This window comes from Pantherophis guttatus, chromosome 3 (assembly GCF_059756535.1).
Source record: "Pantherophis guttatus breed Tessera chromosome 3, ASM5975653v1, whole genome shotgun sequence".
Taxonomy (NCBI): domain Eukaryota; kingdom Metazoa; phylum Chordata; class Lepidosauria; order Squamata; family Colubridae; genus Pantherophis; species Pantherophis guttatus.
Window position 1 is genome coordinate 92,740,137 of NC_142065.1, and position 23,291 is coordinate 92,763,427.

Below are 23,291 nucleotides of genomic sequence, written 5' to 3' on the forward strand. Positions count from 1 at the left end.
TAAACAGAATATGGTTTCCTCTCTCTCTCTCTCTCTCTCTCACACACACACACACACACACACACACACACACACACACACACAGTATTTGTAACTTATATGCTTGCCAGAGTTGTTTTGGAATTGGATGGCTGGAACAAATCCAACAAATAAATTTTTAAAATGGTACCTTTGATTTAAGCTAAAATTTTTGGAAGAAGAAAGCAGCTTAATGGCACTTGACCATCAAGTACTGTAAATCATTCCTGCAAAAAGCAAGTCTCGCAGTAAGTTTACTCCATCTGTCACGGGCTTTGGGACACAAACTGGAACCCAATAACACTGTGAGATATTTAAGGGGACTTCTCTAACCTGACACCTTGCAGATGTGTTGAGGCTTCCTACCTGGAGAATACTAGGCCACATAATATTGATTTAGCAAGACAAAGGAAAGCTGGCAACTTAGAGAATAAGTGAGAATATGCTGAGAGTTCTAAACAACTTAAAAAGGATAATTACTTAAGAAAGGGGAAAATGTGGCATTTTTTATATAAATTAACTGGGTTTTCTTGAGTTGGAACCCAATAACATGTATAGGGAAGACAAGGGGGTCATAATGGGAGCAGTATTGATGCATGACCCCCTCCTTTTTTTGTGCTCTTTGTAACACTGCACAAATGCCAACAGAAGGGTGAAACTGGCAATTGCAGCACCGCTGTCGTCATTCTGAACAAAACAGGAAGATCATTATATTAACAGCAGACAAACAGGTTGGCAAATATTTCTTTTAGCACGTAAGTTAAGAACTGGCATTCAAATAAACAGAAATGGTGTATTATCTGCTGTGCCCACAAATCTCTTTGAAAGAATGGCTATTTAAAACTAAACAAAACAAAACCCCAAAACCTGGCCTAATAAAGACACAAAAATCAACATCAAACAATAGAGATAGCTTCAGAACTCTTAGCAACAAATACACAAGTAAACAATTCAAGGAGTTATTTTTATCTTCCTTAGGAAAATCATCACCATCTTGAGGTCTTGCGATCTAGTTTTATAGCTGCTTCATGCAGTACAGGAAATATTATTTTAAAAAGAAGAATTGAGAGTGAATTGAATTTGGAGGGGTGTGAGGCTTGTATGAATTGTGATTTGAGGAGGATTGTGGAATTGTTTCCAGATGCAGAGGAGAATGTAAAGTTGAGGATAGTCTTCAGCTTACAACCACAATTGAGCCCAAAATTTACGTTGCTAAGTGAAACAGTTGTTAAGTGAATGTTGTCCCATTTTACAATCTTTCTTGCCATAGTTGTTAGGTGAAACACTGCAGTTGCTAAATTAGTGATGTGGTTGTTAAGTGAATCTGGGGTCCCCATTGACTTTGCTTGTCAGAAGGTCACAAAAGGTCATCACATGACCCCAGGGACACTGCAACCATCATAAATACGAGTCAGTTGCCAAGCATCCGAATTTCGTTCACGTAACCATGGAGATGCTGCAACGGTCATAAGTATAAAAAACGGTCATAAGTCACTTTGTTCAATGCTATTGTAACTTTGAATGGTGACTAAATGAACTGTTGTAAGTCAAGGACTACCTGTATAGGAATTGAAGGGAATGTAGTTGCCTTCTGTAACCCCTAGTGGACAACATTGAGGCAAGGGACTGAGAGTTGAAACTCTGAAATGTTAAAGAGCGATCAGGAATCAGGGTAGGCAGAGGAAGATATGGTGGCATATGGTGCCACAAAGAGGGAAGGGGGTTAGTTACTTGAGACAAATTCCCACTTTCAGTCTCTCTGTCTTCCTCCTATTTTGCCAGATTCTCAGAAGATCTAGTGGTGTATTTTGAGCTGTTGTGATATGTGTCATAGCTTTACCACTAAACTGAAACATTTTTCTCTACATTGTCTTTAAGGCATTAAAATTAGATGTTGCTGCAATTTCTTCTTAGTGCATCAGAAGTTGGTATGCCACCAGAAAGGTACACAACACAACAGGCACAACTTACACCTGTCCAGAAAGTCCCTTTATAAATTTCCCATGTACTGGAAGCGTTTCCAATGAAATGCTGAAATATCAAGTAGGTCAGGTGTCGATGCTGTCTTTAGAAATTCTCCTCCAGGTGTTTCCAAACTGTAAGGCATTTAAATGACGGCATCAAGTTTATGGCAATCACTTCAAAGTGAAGTTTGCCTTACTTTAGTTTGGTGCCAGATAAAGCTGCTTTCCAAGTTGAATTGTTTAAATGAATTATTTTATTTGTGCAGTAAGTTAACAGATTCTAATAAGGTTTTCTTTTTATTTCTTTTCTTTTCCTTTTTTTAATACAATTATCTGGAAATGCTGTCAAAGAGGAATATATATTAGAAGAGGAAGGGAAGGGAACTGGTTTTAGTTTGACAGTGGAGCCACACTTGGCTGGAGTTTTCCCCCATCTGCATTCTGAGTATTATCTTACTAAAGGTATTCCTTGATTTATGACCACAACTGGGGACAGAATTTCTGTTATTCAGTAGGTCAAGCCTGCTGTTATTACCTTTTTGCCATGGTGATTAAGCAAATCACTATAATTGTTAAGTAAAACATGTGGCCATTAAGCGAATTCAGTTTCCCCCACTAACTTTACTTATCAAAAACCAGATGGAAGGCCACAAATCGTGATCACATGACCCCAGGATACTGCAACAGTTGTAAATACATGGCAGTTGCCGAGCACCCATATTTTGATCATGTGACTGGGAGGAATGTTGCAATGGTCGTAAGGCAAGGACTGGTCATAAGTCACTTTTTTTCAGTGCCATTGTAAATGCAAATGTTGCTGAACAAATGGTAGTACTTTGAGGAGTACCTTATATTACATCACCATACAGCCCAACCTCTTGCTATATAGAAAAGCCAAATAAATTCTATTTAGTAACAATAATTGCATCAAACTGATCACATATATTACTCTGAGTTATTTCTGAATTCCATAATAAAATCAGCACTCTTTTGGAAGAGTCAAATATGTGGACAGGGAATTTTCAAAGTGTTCTCATACCCAGGATCCATAAGGAATCCATCTTTTTAGGCCATTATGCACTTAAGAAGGAGCACTGCCATTAATATTTTATAACTAGAACATGAGACTGGATACAAAATCCTTTGCACCATTGACGTCCTATGTTACTATATTGTACTGTATATATTGTACTGGTTAATTAAGTGACAAAGAAAACCAAGGTGCAACATTCAAAGCAGCCATATGCTTTGTTTTAATACTTCAGAGAGAAATGTTTCATTCATATAATGCACCTTGCAAGACATCTTTTTTGTACATTTTTCATGGCCCTATTCAATAGTATAATAATAGCATACAATCACAAGCATATTCTGTTTTGCACATTAAGGTAAAATGTTTGGTATATGAGGGCTGTGAATATTTAAAAATCAATAGGAAAGCATACCTGAATAGCCTGATTTCTACACTTTTCCCCCTTTTCCTCTTTTTATTTATTTATTTATTTATTTATTTATTTATTTATTTATTTATTTATTTATTTATTTATTTATTTTTTATTTTTTATTTATTATTTATTTATTTATTTATTTATTTATTTATTTATTTATTTATTTATTTATTTATTTATTTATTTATTTATTTATTTATTTATTTATTTGAATTTCTATACCTCCCTACTCCCGAAGGACTCAGGGCGGTGAACAGCCACGAAATAAAACACATACATATAAAAATTTAAGATCGAATAAAATAAATTAATTTAGCTGAATTAATACCCATGATTTAAAATACCCATATTTTAAAACACATTAAAATTTAAAATTTGCACTTAAAAGGGAGAAGATTTAGGCGAGGCCAGCTTGATGAAATAAAAGTCTTCAGCTCACAGCGGAAGGTGCGCAGATCCGGAATCCTCCGTATCTCTGGGGGGAGCTCGTTCCAGATCGTCGGTGCCCCCACAGAGAAGGCTCTCCCCCTAGGGGCCGACAGCCAACATTGTTTGGCCGACGGTACCTGGAGGAGCCCCTCTCTGTGGGAGCGTACTGGTCGGTGGGAGCAGGCGGTCCCGTAAGTAAACCAGGTCCTAAGCCATATATGTTTCTTAGTTTTGTTTGCTTAATGGATTCCCCCACCCCTACCCCAAATATTTTGTTTGCTTATTCTCCCTTACGTAGCCAAGTGCAAAGTTTCTTTTTTTTTTAAAGCCATACAGTTATAAATTAGAAGATTATCTTGTAAATATAGTGCAAAGTATATAAACTTATTTATGTTAATAGAGTTAGTAAAATAGATGTATGCATTACATAATAAATATTTATTACAATGTTTTAAAGCACTTTGTTCCTATGTCTATTTTTAAAGGAACTTTCTGATCTTAAGGAAGAGTAGGACTTTCCGGCTGATCATTAAAAAAAAAAATTCTGATCTTTTCCAGACTTCTATGAAAGCCTGAAAAAAAGATGCCACTAATTTAAGAAATCCACTCATTATAGTTCAGGCAAGTCTTAAAACAGTACCTTTTTTTTTCCAGGCCTGCCCAGCAGCCTAACAGAGATTGGACTCTTTAATGAATAGCCAAGAGGTGTGATGCCTGCAGTCAGCAGAGCTTCCAACTGTTTTCAAAGAATGCACAGTGCTACTAGATAGCAACAATTCCATGCTAAATATACACCAAAAGAATCTAATGAAAGTAGGGACAGAAGCCTATTAATACCTTGAGTTTAATTACTGCTTCTTGAGGTTAATTATTGATTCTCTCTATTCACATAATAAGCAACATGCATTTAGAGGCCTTATTGTTTTTCTATTGTGTTATATATCCTTTCTCGTCAAATTGTCACCTAAAAGGTAGCTGGAAATGCATTTACTGCATTTCCCTCCCTCCTATATTTCTAACATAAATTCAAAGTACAAGAACTAGGAAAATGTTACTATACCATGACACCTTATGCATATTTAAACATAGCCAGATAAGCTGTCATTAACTTCAAATGGTAATCTGAATTCACTACATAAAACATGATGTGTATGTTAAGAAGCAACTGAAAATACCATGGAACAAGAATGAGGGGGGGAAATGGAATCAAATCTGACCATGAACAAAACCTGGATTACAACAGCAGAGGTAAAAATTAATAGAGTTGAGTACAGTAACATTAACTGGTAAATTTACTAACCATAGATTCAAACTGTGATTTACACAAGGACATGATTACATTCAGAACAGAGGTGGATTTCAGCAGGTTCTGACCAGTTCTGGAGAACCGGTAGCGGAAATATTGAGTAGTTCGGAGAACTGGTAGTAAAAATTCTGACTGGCCCTGCCCTCATCTATTCTCTGCCTCCCAAGTCCCAGCTGATCGGGAGGAAATGGAGATTTTGCAGTAACCTTCCCCTGCAGTGGGGTGACAATGAAGATTTTACAGTATCCTTCCCCTGCAGTGGGGTGGGAATGGAGATTTTACAGTATCCTTCCCCTGCCATGCCCACTATGCCACGCCCACCAAGCCACACCCACGGAACCGGTAGAAAAAAATTTGAAACCCACCACTGATTCAGAACTGTCTTCACTGAAGAACTACCTAAGAGGTAACTGTACTAAAAGTAAATCAGCATTCCCATTCTGATACTCTCCAAAACTTGGAATGGAAGTCCAACATCTCTATTGTGGAATATTATGGAAAATTCCTGCAATATGTAATTCTGTAAATCTAGAAAACTATTTAAAATTATTTTTAGTTTATAATTTTACAAAAGAAACTGCTAACCATATCACTGGAATCCAAATAAAAGAATCTATATTAAAAGCAAGGCAACTATTTAATACCTTGTTTCTGCCAAGGCCAAAATTAAAAACAGGTAGATAGATTATATTAATATGTATTATACATTTAAAAGAGAAAAACACACAGTATAACTTAAGCAAATACATTCAGTTTGGTTAATTTACCAAAACATTATCCATCTATGTATCCTATTAATTAGCTTAACTTAAAACTATCATTTTGGTAAGAAACATTATTCAAAGTAAAAATAAATAAATTTATTGTATTCTCTTCCAGGAACATACAAAATAAATTTCTATTTTCAAAGTATAGTAGCGAAATAAAATTGTACTTCAACAAATATGTATTTAATTGTTAATTAATGTACTCTGAAGAACAATGTTATTGTGGCAGAAGAAGAATTAGAATAAAATGAAATGAAGAAATTTTATAGCCATGAAATACATATTACATACACTCATTTTATAGTTATTTACTTAAATATACAAATCGGAAAAATGAATATTTGACTTTTGGGCTTAATTTTTTAAAAAGCAAGAGGCAACTGAACTTTCTAGTTTTTCTTTGAAGACATTTTGCTTCTGATCCAAGAAGCTTCTTGGATGAGAAGTGAAAAGTCTTCAAAGAAAAACCAGAAAGTCCGGTTGCCTCTTTGGGACAACCATGGCCTGGATGACTAAAAATCTCCATAGACATTGAGGGGATTAGAAAGTAGATTAATATAGGTGAAGAAAGAAGAAATCATGATGGGCTGCTTGCCTAAGTATTGATTCCAGTTCTGCTTTAGAGAATCCAAAAAAGCTTTAAAACCTCTATCAATTGCCATACTGATTCCTAATTCATCTTTTCCCCACTTCCAAACAATAGAAAGAGTATCTTATAGAACAGTGATGGCGAACCAGTTTCTGCTCCTCTTCTGGTTTCTGGTGCGCATGCGCTGGCGACGATCAAGTGGCTGGCGCACATGCGCACACGGAAACCGGAAGACCAGCTCTTCCGGTTTCCGGTACTGCCATGCATGCGAAGACCAGCTGATCGTCACACACATATGTGCGCCAGAAACCCAGAAGAGCAACAGGTGAGGCCGCGCGTGCCAGGCGACATGGCTCTGCGTGCCACTTCGGGCACGCGTGCCATAGGTTCACCATCACTGTTATAGAATTTGTGTGAGCAACTGCTTCCAAATGATAACCTGGAGAAAGTATCTACATGTCTTTTGGAGGCAACATGCAGGCACAACTGTTCCCAAATATAAATATGTCTGGTGGACCCATTCTTATTTATCATATGTTCAAGTTCTAATTAGATTTTATAATTGATACTGGGTAAAACGTGAAGAGAACAGGAATCTAATTATACTATTATGGCTCCTGTGTCAAATTTGGGAGAAAATTTACGTTTTTCTTTGATCTATATTTTCTTATATAATCTATTTATAAATTTATAATTTATTTGACAATAAGATATAATGTTTGGCGGCTGGTTATATTCTAAAAGTCTATTATAGGGAATACAACATTAGCTATTATTTTTATTTTTTAGATTGAATGAAATTTACTCCTTATCATTATCTGTAACTCCTCCTAACAAGAAAAACTCATACCTTGATCATCCTAGAAAGGTCTCCAGCATCTGCTAATTCCAGCACAATGTTTAGTTCATTGTCTTCAATAAATGATGCGTAATATTTGATTACATTGGGGTGGTTCAGTTGCTAAGAAAACAAATATATTTCAGTCAACAGACTATTATTCACAAATACAATAAGCCAGTAGTAAAAAATATAACATATATGCTCTGCCATTTAAATCTCCCAAAGTGGGAAAAGAACTTTTCCTATTTTATAATTAAAACATTATTTTCATATTCATTCTTTCCATACTCGCCAGGTTTAAAAAGAAGAAAACACTTAAAGAACCCCAACTTACAAGTCAGTGCAATCCTTGTTAAGGGAACCAAAGTAAACCAAACTCAAGTTTTCAGGATCTTCTCCTCTTTTATTATAAAATTAAATATATTTTCTTTTCAAATTTTAATTATATTTATAATATTCATTATAATATATAAAATGCATTTTGTTTTAAAAATATAATACAATTATAATAAAATTAAATATTATGTTTTATTTATAGAGCTAGTTTAGCATAATGGTTAAGGGTACTGGGCTAGAAACCAAGAGAGTGAGTTTTAGTCTTGCTTTAGGCACAAAGCCACTTCATGAGTTTGGGCCAGTCATTTTCTCTCAGACCTAGGAAGAAGGCAATGCCAAAGCACTTTTGAAAGCCTTTAAGAAACCCGCAAGGAACTTGTTGAAGTTGTCACTAGGATTCAAGATTTGCCTATACAATAGAATACAAATAACTGCTTAGTGACAATTAGGAAATAGGTTTTCTCTGTGCTGAAACCTACTCTGTGCAAGGATCTACCCTTGCCAATGCCAAATGATGGCATTTAAAAAAAAAAATATCCACTTTTTTTCCCCCTGATAGTGGCCAATTCCAATATGAACTCTAGCAAATGCTGTTGTTTTCAATGGTGGCATCGTATGTAAAACAATACATAAAATAATTTGAAACCTAAAGACGTTAGCTTTTCCAGTGCTAAGTGTTTGATGTATCATTTCAAGCACGCCACAGAAGAAACTTTTGAAAAGATAAAATTATGAATAGGTTAACGTACACTTGTACAGGTAGTCTTTGACTTATGACTGTAATTGATCCCAGAATTATGGACATAAGTCATGTTGTTAAGTGAGTTACCACAGGACTATTCATAAATTTACGACCTTTTTTGGGCTGGGTTGTTATACAGATGTGGCATAAAGCAAAGACCATTGTCATTAAACACATCCATTGTCTGAAAATTGGTATTTTTTGCTGAAAACTGAAGTAAATGCCAGGTTTTGGCAAAAAAAAGGATTGTGAATTATGGTCACATGACCATGGAACACTGCAAATAGTCATAAATGTGGTCAATTGCTGAGCATCCAAAATGCGATCTTGTGACCATGGGGAAGTGACCTAGCCACCAAAATTTCAATGAGCCATGAGTAGCCCAGGGGAAGTGTGCCGCAACTTGCATGGTCGCTAAATGACCAGACATAAGTTAAGGGCTATCTGTATGAATAAAAATTGTAAATATAATAACTAAAACATAGGTTACATACCTAATTTTTAAAATCATATGTTATAATAAACATTTTTAAAACAAGCAACAGATATTTCCCTTTGGCAAACACTATCTACTATTAGGCAGATTTTAGAAACATTTTAAAAATAAAGCAAAATGGAAATCTATTACTTTACAAGGTTTGACAACAAAAAATACAGTAATTGGTTCAAGTGGAATATAATATATATAAATATTCTCTGCTATGCATTTTCCTTTTTGTGAATATGTTTATGTTCCTTGGCCAAAGACTTTATCCCTTTATCACCACCCATATAACAAATACATTTCAAAGTAAGGGAAGGAGGTAGAGAAAGATAGTATGTTAAAAAAAATAAGAACTCTATAACCCATGGGTGAACAACTGATCCTATTTAAAATTATAGGTAACTTAAAATAAAATTTAAGTTATATTTTAACTTAAAATATAGCATATAATCTATCCCATGTGGAGTTGAGATCCCCTTAATTTATAAAATGTGTATGTTTAAATTAATTTCTAGATGGAGAGCCAAATTAGTCTATAGAGAAAAATCATAAAAATTCATATAGCATCTTTGGATTAAAGGTTGGATCAATTTATTATTGGATAAAGTCTTTAAACTATGGCTCACTTCATCAAGTATATCTGGTGTACAGTTAGATCAGTAAGCAAGGCGTGTTTGTTCAGTCACAGTTTTAAGTAGCTGGAAGGCCTTTGGTGCTTTTTCATGATTCATTCTTCTTCCCCCAGAAAAAAGTCACTAGGATATAGTGTCACTAGCCAGATATAGTCTGCTTCAAATTCCATAGATGAATGTGAATCTGACATAAAGTTTTAATTCAAACTGACCTATTGACTATTCAGGGAAGCGCTAAGCTATGATAGCTTGCTACTCATATGTAATAACATGCACAAAATTACTTATATCTGATAACTCATTGCTTCTTTTATTATCAAAATTGTAATGCCAGAATATATTCATTCTAGAAAAGAAAGAAAAAATTACCTTAAGAAGATCAATTTCCTTAATACAGTCAGCACGTGCCTTTGCATCCATTAAATCAAATATCTTTTAAAGAAAATAAAGGGGAAAATTACTAAGTGATAATACATTCACAAGAAATAATGTGTTCAATGCTTTCTCTTTAACTGAAAATGTGCAAGATAAGAGCAACCCATTGCATTAAGAACAAATTCTCAAGTAGTGAGCCATGAGAAATACATTACACAAATTAAATTAAAGCTTCATGGAAGCCCAAGATACGAATTCGTGAGACAGCACAAATCTTTGCAGCACCTCAGCATGAATTGCTGTTCCAACTCTGCCTCCTTCACAGCAGGAGGGGTGAATAATTCTGCCCAGCATTTCTGAATGAATGGATCATTCAACCAAAGTGATGTAGCAAAAACACGTGTTCTTAAAAAAAAAATCCTGGATCAGTGCTCTATGATCTCTTCCCATTCATGAGAGATGTTCAGAAACTCACATTATATTCTGTCACAAGAAGTTCTATATACTGTCAGCGTAAACTTTCCAAAATCATTAAGGGAAGTGCCTTGAATTTTAATTCGGAAAATGAGCATATCTCAGTTGCCTGACATTTCAGAAACACTGTCAGGTACAAATTATGAAATGTGACATTCGTGCTCTAAAAGCATTTGGGAATATAAAATAGCGACATAATTCTGCAGCTGGTTTTCAATGATCCTATTTCATGTAAGGAAATTTTTTAAGATTGACTCCAAGGCCTCACTTGGTAGTCCCTGTAAATAAGGGTCAAAGGCAGCAGTGGCATCTACAGTCTTTGGGCAAAACAAAAGACACTATACCTATGATAATGCACCAAGTGGAAAAAGTCAATTCTCATACATCTGTATGTTTTTCTACTTTGTTTGTTTGTTTTTTAAACTACATTAGGACTACTTAATGCTTATAGTGCTTTTTTATGTGTTTTTATCCAAAATCATAGAAATTATGCTGCCAATTGCCTCAACTGCTGACAGGATATGATGGCAATTTATCCATTCCTGGTCTAAAACTAACTTTCATGGTAATGATTAGAAATGTAATTTTTTTAAATAAATGTGAAACAACCAGGAATAAAAACTAGAAAAGTGGGACGAAATGCAAAATATGCAACTTGTTTTCAGCATTATTGTAACTTCATTTAGTTATTAACTACATTGGTTTGTTCATAAAAGTATGTTCACTTTAAACATTAAAAAAACCACTCTTTGCTCAGATAATAATTGTAAACCTACTGTTTGAATTTACTTTGAGTATTTTTAATTTTTGTTATAAATGAACTACAACTTATTTAAAAAATGATATTGTTTCATTTTTCCTATTTTAGGAAAACACAAACAAGACAAAAATGTAATGTTAAAAACATCAGTAAACAACATCACATTAAAACAAAGAGACATATTGTTAAGAAATATAGGGAGTGCTAATTGACAGAGGTGGGTTAAACCAAAGCTTAAAATACTCATTTTACCACATGAAGCACTGCATAATCAATTTTAATTTCTGACTCTACTATTTTCTACTTCTTTCATAAAATATATCTATACAATATTAAGAACCTTTCTAACCTTTCATTTGTTAATTTGATTTAGTGTGAAAATTCCAAATATAGACCAACTTCCTTCTCATCTTAATTACCTCTTATAGTATTTTTAAAAATTAGGAAATATTCATAATATTTTTTAATCTGACAGAACAAACAAAAAAGACCCTGTAGCTTTTTTAAAAAAAATCCAAATATTTCCTTTTTCCCCCCCATTGCTTTAATTTTTATTTATACAATCAAATAAACTAAACTAATCAAGAATGTAGAAAGCCAAACATCTTCATAATTAGTTTCTGCACAAGACCATCTAATTCATTTTACTATTTTGGTGTATGCATAAATTATAATAATGTGCAGACCATTTACTGATATAAGGATCCTTAAGTTCTTTTAAAAAATAGCAATGACAAATTTAGTGTTCCCCTTACATTGTAATTTATCTTGATAAAAATTCTTGTCAGGTTCCAACAATCAAGAAAGACACCTAGTAACACTTCCAAGGAGATTTGTTTATTGTTCCACACCTATAAATAGAATCTTGCCAAACTAAAGCAGACTTATTATCTACAGGAAGCATATTCTTGGAACTATTAGGGAGGATAATCTTCACCCTCTTTCTGTCACATGAAACTACCTACAGAATTCCTTCTTCTTCTTCTGGAATGCACCCCCTCCCTCCTGGGAATCCAGACTACATTTCATCACAGATTCCTCCCTAGTCATAAGAAATCAAGGACAGTATTATTCCAACTGTTCTCTCCTTCTGACTCCATTCCAATTACTTCTATCCTTAACAAGTGTAAATTTTATTTCATTTTTTAACTGTTACAAGAATACCATGTGTACGCATTCAATCCTTAAAGCTAAAGGAGTAAAACAGAAAGAATTCAAATTCAAAAGACAAGAGTAACTGCATTCAGTACTAAGCAATCATTAACTTTCAGGGGTAACAAACTTATCCACATATTTTAAGCTTTTTAATGTATTGCTTCTTATATTTTTACTTAAATATCTTGAATAGATTTCAAAAACAAATATTAAAATACAAACTAACATAAAAGGAAAAAGGGAATGTTGTGGGTTTGTTTTATAGGATAAGTTAAACAGTGATGGAAAAAATACATCATATTCTTTATATTGTAAACTATTTTGAGATGCTTCAGCATAGGATACACACACACACACACACACACACACACACACACACACATGCATACCGTCTTTTACTGGTGTTTTTTAAAAACACCTTTCACCTCATGTTAACAATACATCCAAATGTGTCAGTAAGAATGTTCCTTTTAATTTCCAGAAATCTTAAACAAATTGTATTTCAGAAATATGAAATTTCCGATTACTGAAAAGGCTGTAGGGTGATGAAGGACTCACAATCAACTTTCAACATTCAACTGTCGTATTTATTTTTTCCCTCAAATAGCCTGATGCATCTAACAGAAAGTATTATGAATATATTTAAGCCATTCTAATTGTTAAAAAAAAACAAGTTTTGAATTTTATTTATCACCTTTATACAATACAAATTCTATGATGGTAGAAAGCACCACCTCTAATTTGGAAGTTATGACTCAGGAAAGAGACTGAGTAATATTGCAGTACAATAGTAGGATATGTCAGCCAAATGGAATGTGAAGATTAAAGCTTGACAAATGGAAAGGGGGTGTATATTCAGGGTGATTTTTTAATGCATACTTTAAAGGAGGTTAATGTAGATGAAAAACATAGAAGTATAGATGTAAACTTCAGTGAATACATACAGTACCTGTAGTTACTGTAGTCCTTTAGACAAGAATGCAAAATATTTTATCTTAATATTTTGTCTTTGGCACCAAAATTCCAAGATTTGGCACATATAGCCAGCTTCCAAAGATCTGACTGCCTCTGAGAAGACCTAATGGACACACATCGCTATTATTTGCCAAGAAGAGTTCTCTGTTGAGCATTTCACATCTGATCCTTGCTTTTTCAAATTTATTTGTACACAATTTTCTCTCTAGCTTCTTGATCCATCACTTTAAAAAACATGGGAAGTCAGATTTGTTCAAATAAAGTCAATGAAGACTGAATGGGAGGAAGCATCTAAGAGAAGCTTCTAACAGCTTTTTGAAGTTGAAATTTTATTTTCTCTGTTAGGCAACTTCTGAACAGCCCTCAATGATAAGCTAAGTAATAAATGGTCTGAAGTTCATGAGAACTCTCAGTAGCTTCTGGCAGGAAAATGAAATAGGTGAGATATAAAACTACTCTTCTACCCCATGGCCTTGAACAGTTACTCTCATTCTTCTTTGGTTAAAAAAACAGCAGTAGCAAACCCTAATTCATTTTGAACTTATTTTAGCATGTGCTAAAATAAGCCCTCCCCCAAAAATAAGCCCTTCCCAAAAATAAGCCCTCTCTGAAACTATTTAACCACATGTGCAGCACCGCCATTTCCTCTGGTTAGGATTAGGGAGACAGAGTTGGAAATCAGATAAGATGGCAAGAGGAGCCCCGTCTTGCTCCACACACCCCAAAATAATAAGACCTCCTTGAAAATAAGGCCAAGCGCTTATTTCGGGGTTCAAAAAAATATAAGACAAGGTCTTATTTTCAGGGAAACACGGTAGTATCCATAATGTAATGTATCACTTTTACCTAAAATTCAAAAATCAATTATGCACATGACATAAAGGAATGACACACAAATAATCAATTGATAATCATAATAGTCCAAAGAGTCAAAGAAAGTTAGAAAGAAACAGTAATCTGCTTTGCAATATTAAATAATATTTAATAGATTAGTGATTAATTATATCAAACATTAAAGTAAAACAGGAGATCAACGAATATTTGATTATCATAGATTAATAAATACATGGTTTCTAAGAGGTCTTGCATTTACTCCAGTAGAAGCCTTTTCCCTTTCAAAACTGTGGTGCAATATAAACTGAACAAATTATTTTATTTGGTTTAACACCTAAATTTTATGTTGTATAAATTATACAACATTGATTTTACAAATAGATTATCGAAAAAAACCCTGAAAAAGTAACTTTTCTTTGCAAAGTACAACAATCTTAATTTCATCTTTCCAACTTGAAAGCTAGAGCTATGCACAATCAGTTCATAAAAGGTAAATTACGAAAAAGGCAAAAACTTCTTGCAGAATGCCCACAATAAATTCCAATATGATGCTAAGAAAACTGCAGGCACCTGTGCTACCCATCTCTCTTATTTGAACCTTCTCCCCAGCATGGCAGAATTGCTTATAAAAGCTACAGCCTTGAAATAGATGTTGGAGGAGATGTTGCATGGTTTGCAAGTTCTGCACTGGCACTCAGAGAAAGCAGGTAAAAGGAGTTTATTTTATTTATTTCTTGAATTTATATGGCCACCCAACTCACATACAGGTGACTGAAAGGTCTAGAGGAAAACAAAGAGGTGCAGCCAATCCAAACCCAACATTGGGAAGGTGCCAGTACTTTACCTACTGCCCATTAGTAAAGAAGAAAAACAGAAGACATTGGGGGGGGGGGGCAGGGGATTTAAAGACAAACCAGGGTTTGTAAAAGTTAAAACAGTGTTGTATACTGGTTAATAGTAGCAGTATAATAGAAATTGTAAATATAGCACAGAATTACAAATTATAGTGTGTAATAATAAAATAAAGAATGGAGAGCAATGTATAGTTGAAATAGAGTATAAAAGACAATAGACATAGAAAGATTTTGCGAAGTATTTTTGTGTGTTTTGATTTTGTTCCTTGGATATTTTTCCAAAATAAGACATCATCCCATTCCTTATAGGGAGATATAAAAACCGAGTTGTCCAGGGTTTAGTACTTTTGATGGATCTTTTGAGCTTGAATCAATCAAATGTGGGTATAGTTTGAACAGAACCTGTGACAAATAGTGATTTTTTCCCCCTATTTAGATAGCATCTAATGAATACCTATCGGTATCTGAATTATCATTACTAAATGATGTTTCCATCCAGACTGATATACATTGGGTTCTTATTAGCCCATTACCATTTTTTCGTTCTAATAATTGTACATAAATCTGTTAGTCAGAAGGAATGGACCCCTCTTAATGTTTATTTTACAATAATTCTTTGATTATCCGAGTTTTCTATAGTGGTGGAAAAGAGACATGCTAAGGACACTCTAGTCTAACTGGAAGAGTTTGTGAATTGCTTCCATGCATGCAATTCTCTTTTCACAGCAAGACATATGCCCTGCTGCATACAAATTTGCTACTTATGTAGTAGATATACTAAGATCCCTATCAATTGGAATAGTTCCTGCATAAACACCCTTAGCTTTTAGTGCCTATAATCTATTGGGGTAAGCAACAGATGAAGCGACACTAAACGAACAGAGAAGCCAAAGAGAGCAGAGACAGACTTGCTTGCTCTTGGGATGAGAGTCAGCAAATTGGAGGGTGAGAATAGACAGGTGACACCCCACTCACCCATCTATTGGGTGAGTCAGCTCAATAGGGGAGAGATGAATGATGGATTTGGGAAGATTGTATTGATAGCAGGTGGGATAGTCAGACTTGTTTTTTTAGCTGCAGCTGAACCTTAGTTAGGTGTTGTATCTGGCACTGTTGGATTATGAAGGAGGCTAGGGAGACAGGGAGTGAGGATAATGGAAACAATGGAAAAGGAGAAGTATAGTAGAAGATGGGGGTGAGCAAATCCAAGGTAGGAGAGGTTAGAAATTTGGCATCGTTCTATACTTCAGGTCACCTACACTATTTTATTTTTTTGAATCAGATATCCAAAATACTGAGTGCTCTAGGCTCATATCAATGCTTTTGATCGCCCAATCTCTTTGTAGTAAGTTGAATCTCATCTGCAATGAAGTTGAACACAAGAGGGCAGCCTTGGTGTGTGCACCAAAATCTGGCAAGCTAATGAGAAAGCCGTATTTACTGAGCTCTGTTGGGCTAGGTTTTAAGTGGTACTTTAAAAAGTCAAAACCTTGGGGTTGGTGCTTAAAAATCATGACCCTAAGACAGGAGTAGAAATTGCAAGCTGTGAGTCCAAGAGTTGGGAGGACTACTATTCTGCAAGTTGTTGAATGTTGAGGCCATACATCTGAGGTTGGATCAGGGACTGAACAAGTTGGGGTTGCTGCTATTGTGCATCCCCCATTTGTACAACACCTTCTCTTTACAACTGCTTGATCTCACTAGAGGGGTGGTTATGGAATCACATAAGCTATCTATCCATCCTGGGTGACTTTAATCTCTTCTTTGTGAAATTATTCATTAATCCATTCTTGTTAAACCCTTAAGGAAATGTTGGGTGGAAAGATCTGATTTGTGTAACTTGCAACTGTTTGCCTGACTACTTCATGGGAAAAAAATAGTAAAAAGCCAGTAGATAGAATTTGATAAGGTGACAGAGGCATCTTCCAATGTTGGAGGGGGGAGAGAGAGACTCTGAATTTGAGGAGATGGACAGGCCTCTGTGAGTTGGCTCTGTCAGGGGTAGATTAAACTCCTGCCCACCTACTTAATTAAGATGATGTGTCTAGGCACAGGTAGCTGAAGCCAGGTGACAGGCAATGGCTTTGAGGGAGGAGACAGCTTCAGCAGCTTTGAAGAAGGCATTTGCTAGTCCACCTGCTGATCAAGAGACCTGCCTAAATCCATTTTGACTTGTGAACTACCATCCTATCTCCAACCTTCCCTTTGGTGGAAAGGTTTTTGAAGATAAAAGTTATACAACTGCAAGGAGACATCAGGATTCAGGCAAAACTTTAGGGTGGTAGAATGATTAGAATGCAGTATTTCAGGCTAATTCTGCCAACTGCCACCACTTCAATCCTGACCAGCTCAAGGTAGATTCGGCCTTCCAATCTTCCAAAGTTGGTAAAATGAGGACCCAGATTGTTGAGGGCAATATGCTGACTTTGTAAACTGTTTAGAGAGGGTTGTAAAGCACTATGAATATAAGTCTAAGTATATAAGTATATAAGTCTATATAAGTCTAAGTGCTAGTGCTATTAAAGACGACTAGCAGTCCTATAGTGACAAACCCATTACTGTATCTTTCACTCCTCATTCTACAAATACAACTGCATTATGAATAGTATTACTGCATGAATGAAGGCAAATATAAGTGTCCCAGGATAATGTTGCAAGATCCAATCTGAGTATTACAGGTAGTCCTTGACTTACAACAGTTTAATGACAATTTGCAGTTACATTGGCACTGAAAAAAGTGGCTTATGGCCATTTTTCACACTTATGACCATTGCAGCATCCCCATGGTTATGTAATTTACGTTTGGCTGCTTGACAACTGGTTCATATTTATGACAGTTGCAGTGTCCCAGGGTCATGGGATCTCCTTTTGTGACCTTCTGATAAGCAAAGTCAAGGGGAAAGCCAGATTTACTTAACAACGTTACTAATTTAACAACTGCAGTGACTCACTTAACAAATATGGCAAGAAAAGTCATACAATGGGGAAAAACTCATTTAACCAATTTCTCACTTAGTATCATAAATTTTGGGCTCAATTGTGGTTGTAAGTCGAGGACTACCTGTGTTGCATTTCTCTTCTAAAACCTTACCATAACTAATAAATGAAAAAACAACATTCCTGTATACATTTGTATTTCCTTCTCATTAAAATGTTTTATTTGTATCTTAATGGGACCCTGGAAGGGCCCATATGATTTGTAATGATTTAATACTAAAAAGCTGAGAATCACTGTCCTAGCGAAACCTTAGCAGCAGAGCAAGAATCACTTTGTGGGGGTTTAAATCTTGTCTACTCAGCGCTTTCATCTGCCTCATAACAGCAGAATTGTCAGAAAATAATGGGGTTACCTTGTCTATGCTGCACGCATGGGAGTTTTATGCCTCAGCTGAGCAGCCTGGGGTACAGGAAAGGTTTGAAACTTCTCCTGAGAATCTATTTCCCAGTGCTTTCTCTAGAGGTTGCAGAATGACTATATTCAGCCTGTCACTTCAATTATGACTTTAGGCTATCGCTCTGGCCTCTGGACTTGCCCTCTTCATTGCTTTCAGGTCACTTCTGACTTTTCCAGCAGCTTCAACATCTTACCGGATTCCAGCTTTGTGAACCTGAGAGATCTTACTTCTGCGGCTGAGTTTCTTCACACAAAGTTGGAGAAACTTCCTCATCTTTTAGGATCCTTAATACAAATCAGCCCCAAAGCAAACATGGGTAAAAGCTATTTAAAAGCAATTAAAAGCACAAATGAATGCTTATACTGTTATATTACAAGCAGCTGGGGAGGGAGAGGTATTATTTTTGGCAAAACCACAAATCATTTTTAATTATAATTAATCTCTAAACCACCGTGGCTTTATTTATGATGATGAAAAATAGATAAATTACTTCCATGCGCTTAAATGTAATTTGTTTAGCCTCCAAAGCACACACATAGAGAACACTCCAATTTCTGGTGAAGAACTTACGATGTGTTAAGTTGTTGGGATATTAGGATTTTGATGAAAGTGAACAGACTGTTTGAAGAATGCAAGCCAGTGATGACTAATAGCAATACACTGTGTCTTATGCATTAAGAGATGCTCATAAAAACTGAGAAGCAGAATATTATTTTTCAAAAAACCAGCATAAATTATTTTTAAATGTTGTTTTTCAAAAACTGAAGTTATATTCAATTGTTGCCTCCCTTATGTTATTTTCAGTATTTTTGACTGATCAGATTTAAAGGAGGGAATTATGTGATAGATGTAAGAAATGGGTACATGTTAGCAGTAGTAGACTGAATAATAAAACTAAAATGATCATATTGGACATGTCAAAATTAAAAGAATTTTGAGCGGAATTTTTTTTTCAGGTTTGTCCAAGCAACACACAGCAGCTTGGACCAATTAAATTGATTGCCTTGGATAATTCTAAAGGTTAAATTACTATTTTAAGAGAAGTTGATTGATTTACAGTAAAAGAATCCATTAAACATTATTAATAAGACTATATTCCTGGTTTCACCAGAGATTCTAATTATCCCAACCTACTGACCAGCCAAATGCATCCACTTTTCTTGCCTCTTCATCAGCTAAAAAGACGTTTCAAATACATAAGAAGTTAAATCTTGACACCTTTAAAATAAGTATCATCCTTTGTTATAATTTTCTGCATCAGTTTAAAAGCCGAACTTAAAACTTTCTGAAAACCATGAAGGAGGCAAAGGATGGAAAGCGTGTAAGAATGTAAGAATGTAATCTGATGATTGAATATTTGTTTCATTATCTCTCCAGTGTGGAATAAGAGTTCCTAGGTCCATAAAACATTAATGACAAGATCCTTGAGCACTAGATAATGTGACTATAGGAATTTTGTGAAAAATAGAAAGTTAATTCTTATTAGATTCCTGAAGGGATTCAGACAGGAAAACTATTTTAGTATAGGTTTGTATGGAAAAAATAGTTAATGAGCTAGAGGAAACAAAGACTCAGAAAAAGGGGAAATTTATCATGAGGAATGGCTTAGTCAGAGTGAAATACTTTTGCAGTGAAAAGTAAAGAGTTGAGAGGGGATTTATTTTGGGTTCTGTGGCAATCTTGTCTTGTTGGATGAACAGCAATATCCACCTCTATACAATGCATAAGGAAACAAATATATAGTTTAAAAGTGGGAGTTTTGAGTTACTAGATTATATGTTTAGTTTGGAGTCTAATCTTTTGTAGAATATAAACTTTAATTGGATCTACATATATAGTTTCAGTATATTACTCCGAGTATTACAAATACAATAGAAAAAGTAACAATTACAAAGAAATATTATTAGACATGTGCAGTTACTGGGATGAGAAGGATAATTCTCAACACCTAGAGTCTTTCAGTAATGGTCCTATATAAAGATGGACAAATTTTGAATCAGACAAGCATCTAACCCGAGTAGCTGTGACTTCAATCTTTTTTTATTACAAGCTTTATTGTCTCACTTTCCAGCTTAATACTGATTAGTTGAATTTTTAAAAAAAATTAAAAAAACTAACTAAAAATTGCATTTAATCATTTAATCAATTCACAATTTTAAAAGGCCTTAGGGTTACACTATTTGAGATGCAAAAATCCAGACAACTGCTCCAGACTGCTGCAAAAAGAGTTTTCTGTATACGTTTATTGTCATTTAGTAGTCAATTTGGATTTTTATAACCTACATATGGTAGTTCTACTTTAAGATGAATTGCAAATGAGATCTCTCAGGATTTGAAACAATATGTTTTTCCCTATCCTGAAAAAGTTTCAAACTTTTAATTAGCGGTTACTATTAATTTATTTAACATGAGCTTCTACAATTAAAAAGCTTTAAGGCTGCTACAGAAATCCTAGTTATGTTGGGAATGTTAGGAACTACAGTCACAGCAGTAGTAGAGGCAACCCACCATTTAAATGTGCTTACTCTGGCATCTTAAAAGGTCTTAATAAGAAATAACCAGAATATATAATAATTCAAGCAATTCAAAACAAATAAAGTAGCAATTGCACTTAGACTTATATACCGCTTCTTAGTGCTTTACAGCCCTCTCTAAGTCAGAATATTTCCCCCAACAACCTGGGTCCTGATTTTACAGACCTCAGAAGGATGGAAGGCGGAGTCGGTGAGTTGGTGAGACTCAAACTGCTGGCAGTCAACAGAATTAAACTGCAATACTGCATTCTATTTAATAAATAATAAAACTATATACAGATATTTTCCTGTTCGAGGTAATTTTTGTATATATTTTACCATCCAAGGCTCTTAAAAGCCAAACTCTAGAGAAAATGCTGCTAGAGCTACTGAATGACCTTCATATTTTTTAAAATGAAAACAAATATATCGACCAAGTTAGAAGCAAATCAGATATCCACTTCACCAACACATATTCATAATAACATTAGGTAGATATTTCCAGATTTTAGTATCTGCATAAAATACAGACAGCATTAGCCTCCAAACAGCCTAATGCACTGAGGGAAGAGTATAACAGAAGTTAATTGGCAATCTCTCTACGAAAAAAAAAAAGTGAGGGTGAGCATATGAGGACAATAGCCAAACAAGATATTTAGAAGCTTCATGTTGCAAAGTAACATGGTAGTATTTCAGGGAATGAAAAGATGACTCCTTGCTATTTACATATTAGGTATATAGTAAATTAATTAGACAAAGAAGCAACACATTGTGCTGTAGTTAGAAGTAGTTCTAAAGAGGCTAAAATGCATAGTCAACTTGGTTTTCAAATCCAGAATTTATTTCTCTTAATCCAATGAGCTAATTTAAGCCTCAACTTTTGAAGACATAGAATGTACATCAATTAATCTATAGATACATCGTTTGGAAACATCTTGCATGGAAGCAATTATAACACTCCTGTAAAGTCACAGATATTTAATTTCAAAGAGCAATGGCCTTTTTATTAGAATGTACAGGTTACAATCCAATCTTTAACAATGTAAGTATTAGAATCTTAAAATTAAACAATATTAATTAGGTTTTTTTAAGGAAGGTGGCACAATCTAATAGGAATGTAAAATGGTGTAGCAAACCCCTTGGAATTGCTAGAAATACATAAACCATTAACAGTTGCCATACATTAAAATAAAATGGCGAGGCATTAACTTTATGAAATTATGATTATCTCTCTTAAGATCAATGCAATCCTCAAGAGGCAGTTCTCTGACAACATAAAATAAATAATTAATCTTGCTCCAGGATAAGAGCAACCCTTAGTTTGCACCTTCTGAGAAAAACGTAGAAGTAAATGGAAGAAAACACTAAATTCCCTAGGATATAAAATACAAGGCCGTTTCTGGTGAAGTTCCTGGGTAGACCAAGCATACTAAAAACTGCCGCAGTGTACACAGAACAACACAACTTAAACTTTTCTTTTTTGTTGCTGTTACTGGGCAATTCACAATCCTGCTAAGCTTCTAAGCTTAAAAATAGTTTAGTAAACATACAACACTGAGTTTACTTTGGCAGTTCTCTTTTTGACTCATTTATGGGATGACTTAACACTACTGAACTTGCTTCACCATTTTCTGTTACACCTCAGTAAAAGGGTTTATTTAACTTGGTTAGACAACTTTAAAAAAGGAAGGGAGAGGAGAAAGAGACTTTGAAACATGAACTACCCAAAAATGATTAAGAATTAAGCCTTAAGAACGCACTACTGATCTACAGACTTCCTGATGAGCATTGGGCTAACAATTCCATTTAAAAAGTGAATAGCCTTTGTTAAATAAACTGGCCTAGAAAAACAGTGAGATTAAGCTATATCAACCATCCTGTCCAAATTCTATCATGATCTGTCACAGTATACCACATGACAGCACATGGGGCTTAGAAAAAAAATTAATCCAAAGAAAACAAAGAAGCACTGACAATACTTTGTAAATATTAAGAAGAAAGGGTAGAAAAAGCAACCTAAAAGTTGGAAAAGGGAGGTGGGAATCATTGTGCTTTTGTTCTCCCTCTTAACCTACATATCCACACAACCCTTCTTACCTAGGAAAAAAGGCTTAATTCCTGACACCTTTATCTACGTATTTGGTAGTGCAAGAACCTGTACTAACAATCTTAGGCTTCTCTACAGATCTTGCCTCATTCGCTTTACTCTGCAATTGCAAATATGTTGGAAAAAATTTTATTGACACCAATACCTTAGCAACACAAAACACCATGGTTATCAGCAGAAAGTCAGAAATAGTATGGAAGGGTCAATTTCTTATTTGAATCCATAGCCTGGCTTTACGGTAAGAAGATTGTAGAACCCTTATCCTTCTTTTCTATCCATTTCATAGCAATAGC

At 34.8% G+C, this 23,291-nt stretch overlaps 1 protein-coding gene across 3 annotated transcripts in view; it reads right to left on the minus strand.

The window, feature by feature from the left end:
* Positions 1–23,291, minus strand: part of NEK7 (NIMA related kinase 7) — a 66,167-nt gene that overhangs the window by 30,594 nt on the left and 12,282 nt on the right. For all 3 annotated transcript variants that reach the window (XM_034437448.2, XM_034437449.3, XM_087890048.1), the window contains exons 4-5: positions 9,926–9,988; positions 7,372–7,482 (exon numbers count right to left, since the gene is read on the minus strand). In XM_034437448.2, the coding sequence (XP_034293339.1) occupies positions 7,372–7,482; positions 9,926–9,988 (174 nt within the window). The remainder of the gene's footprint in view (positions 1–7,371; positions 7,483–9,925; positions 9,989–23,291) is intronic.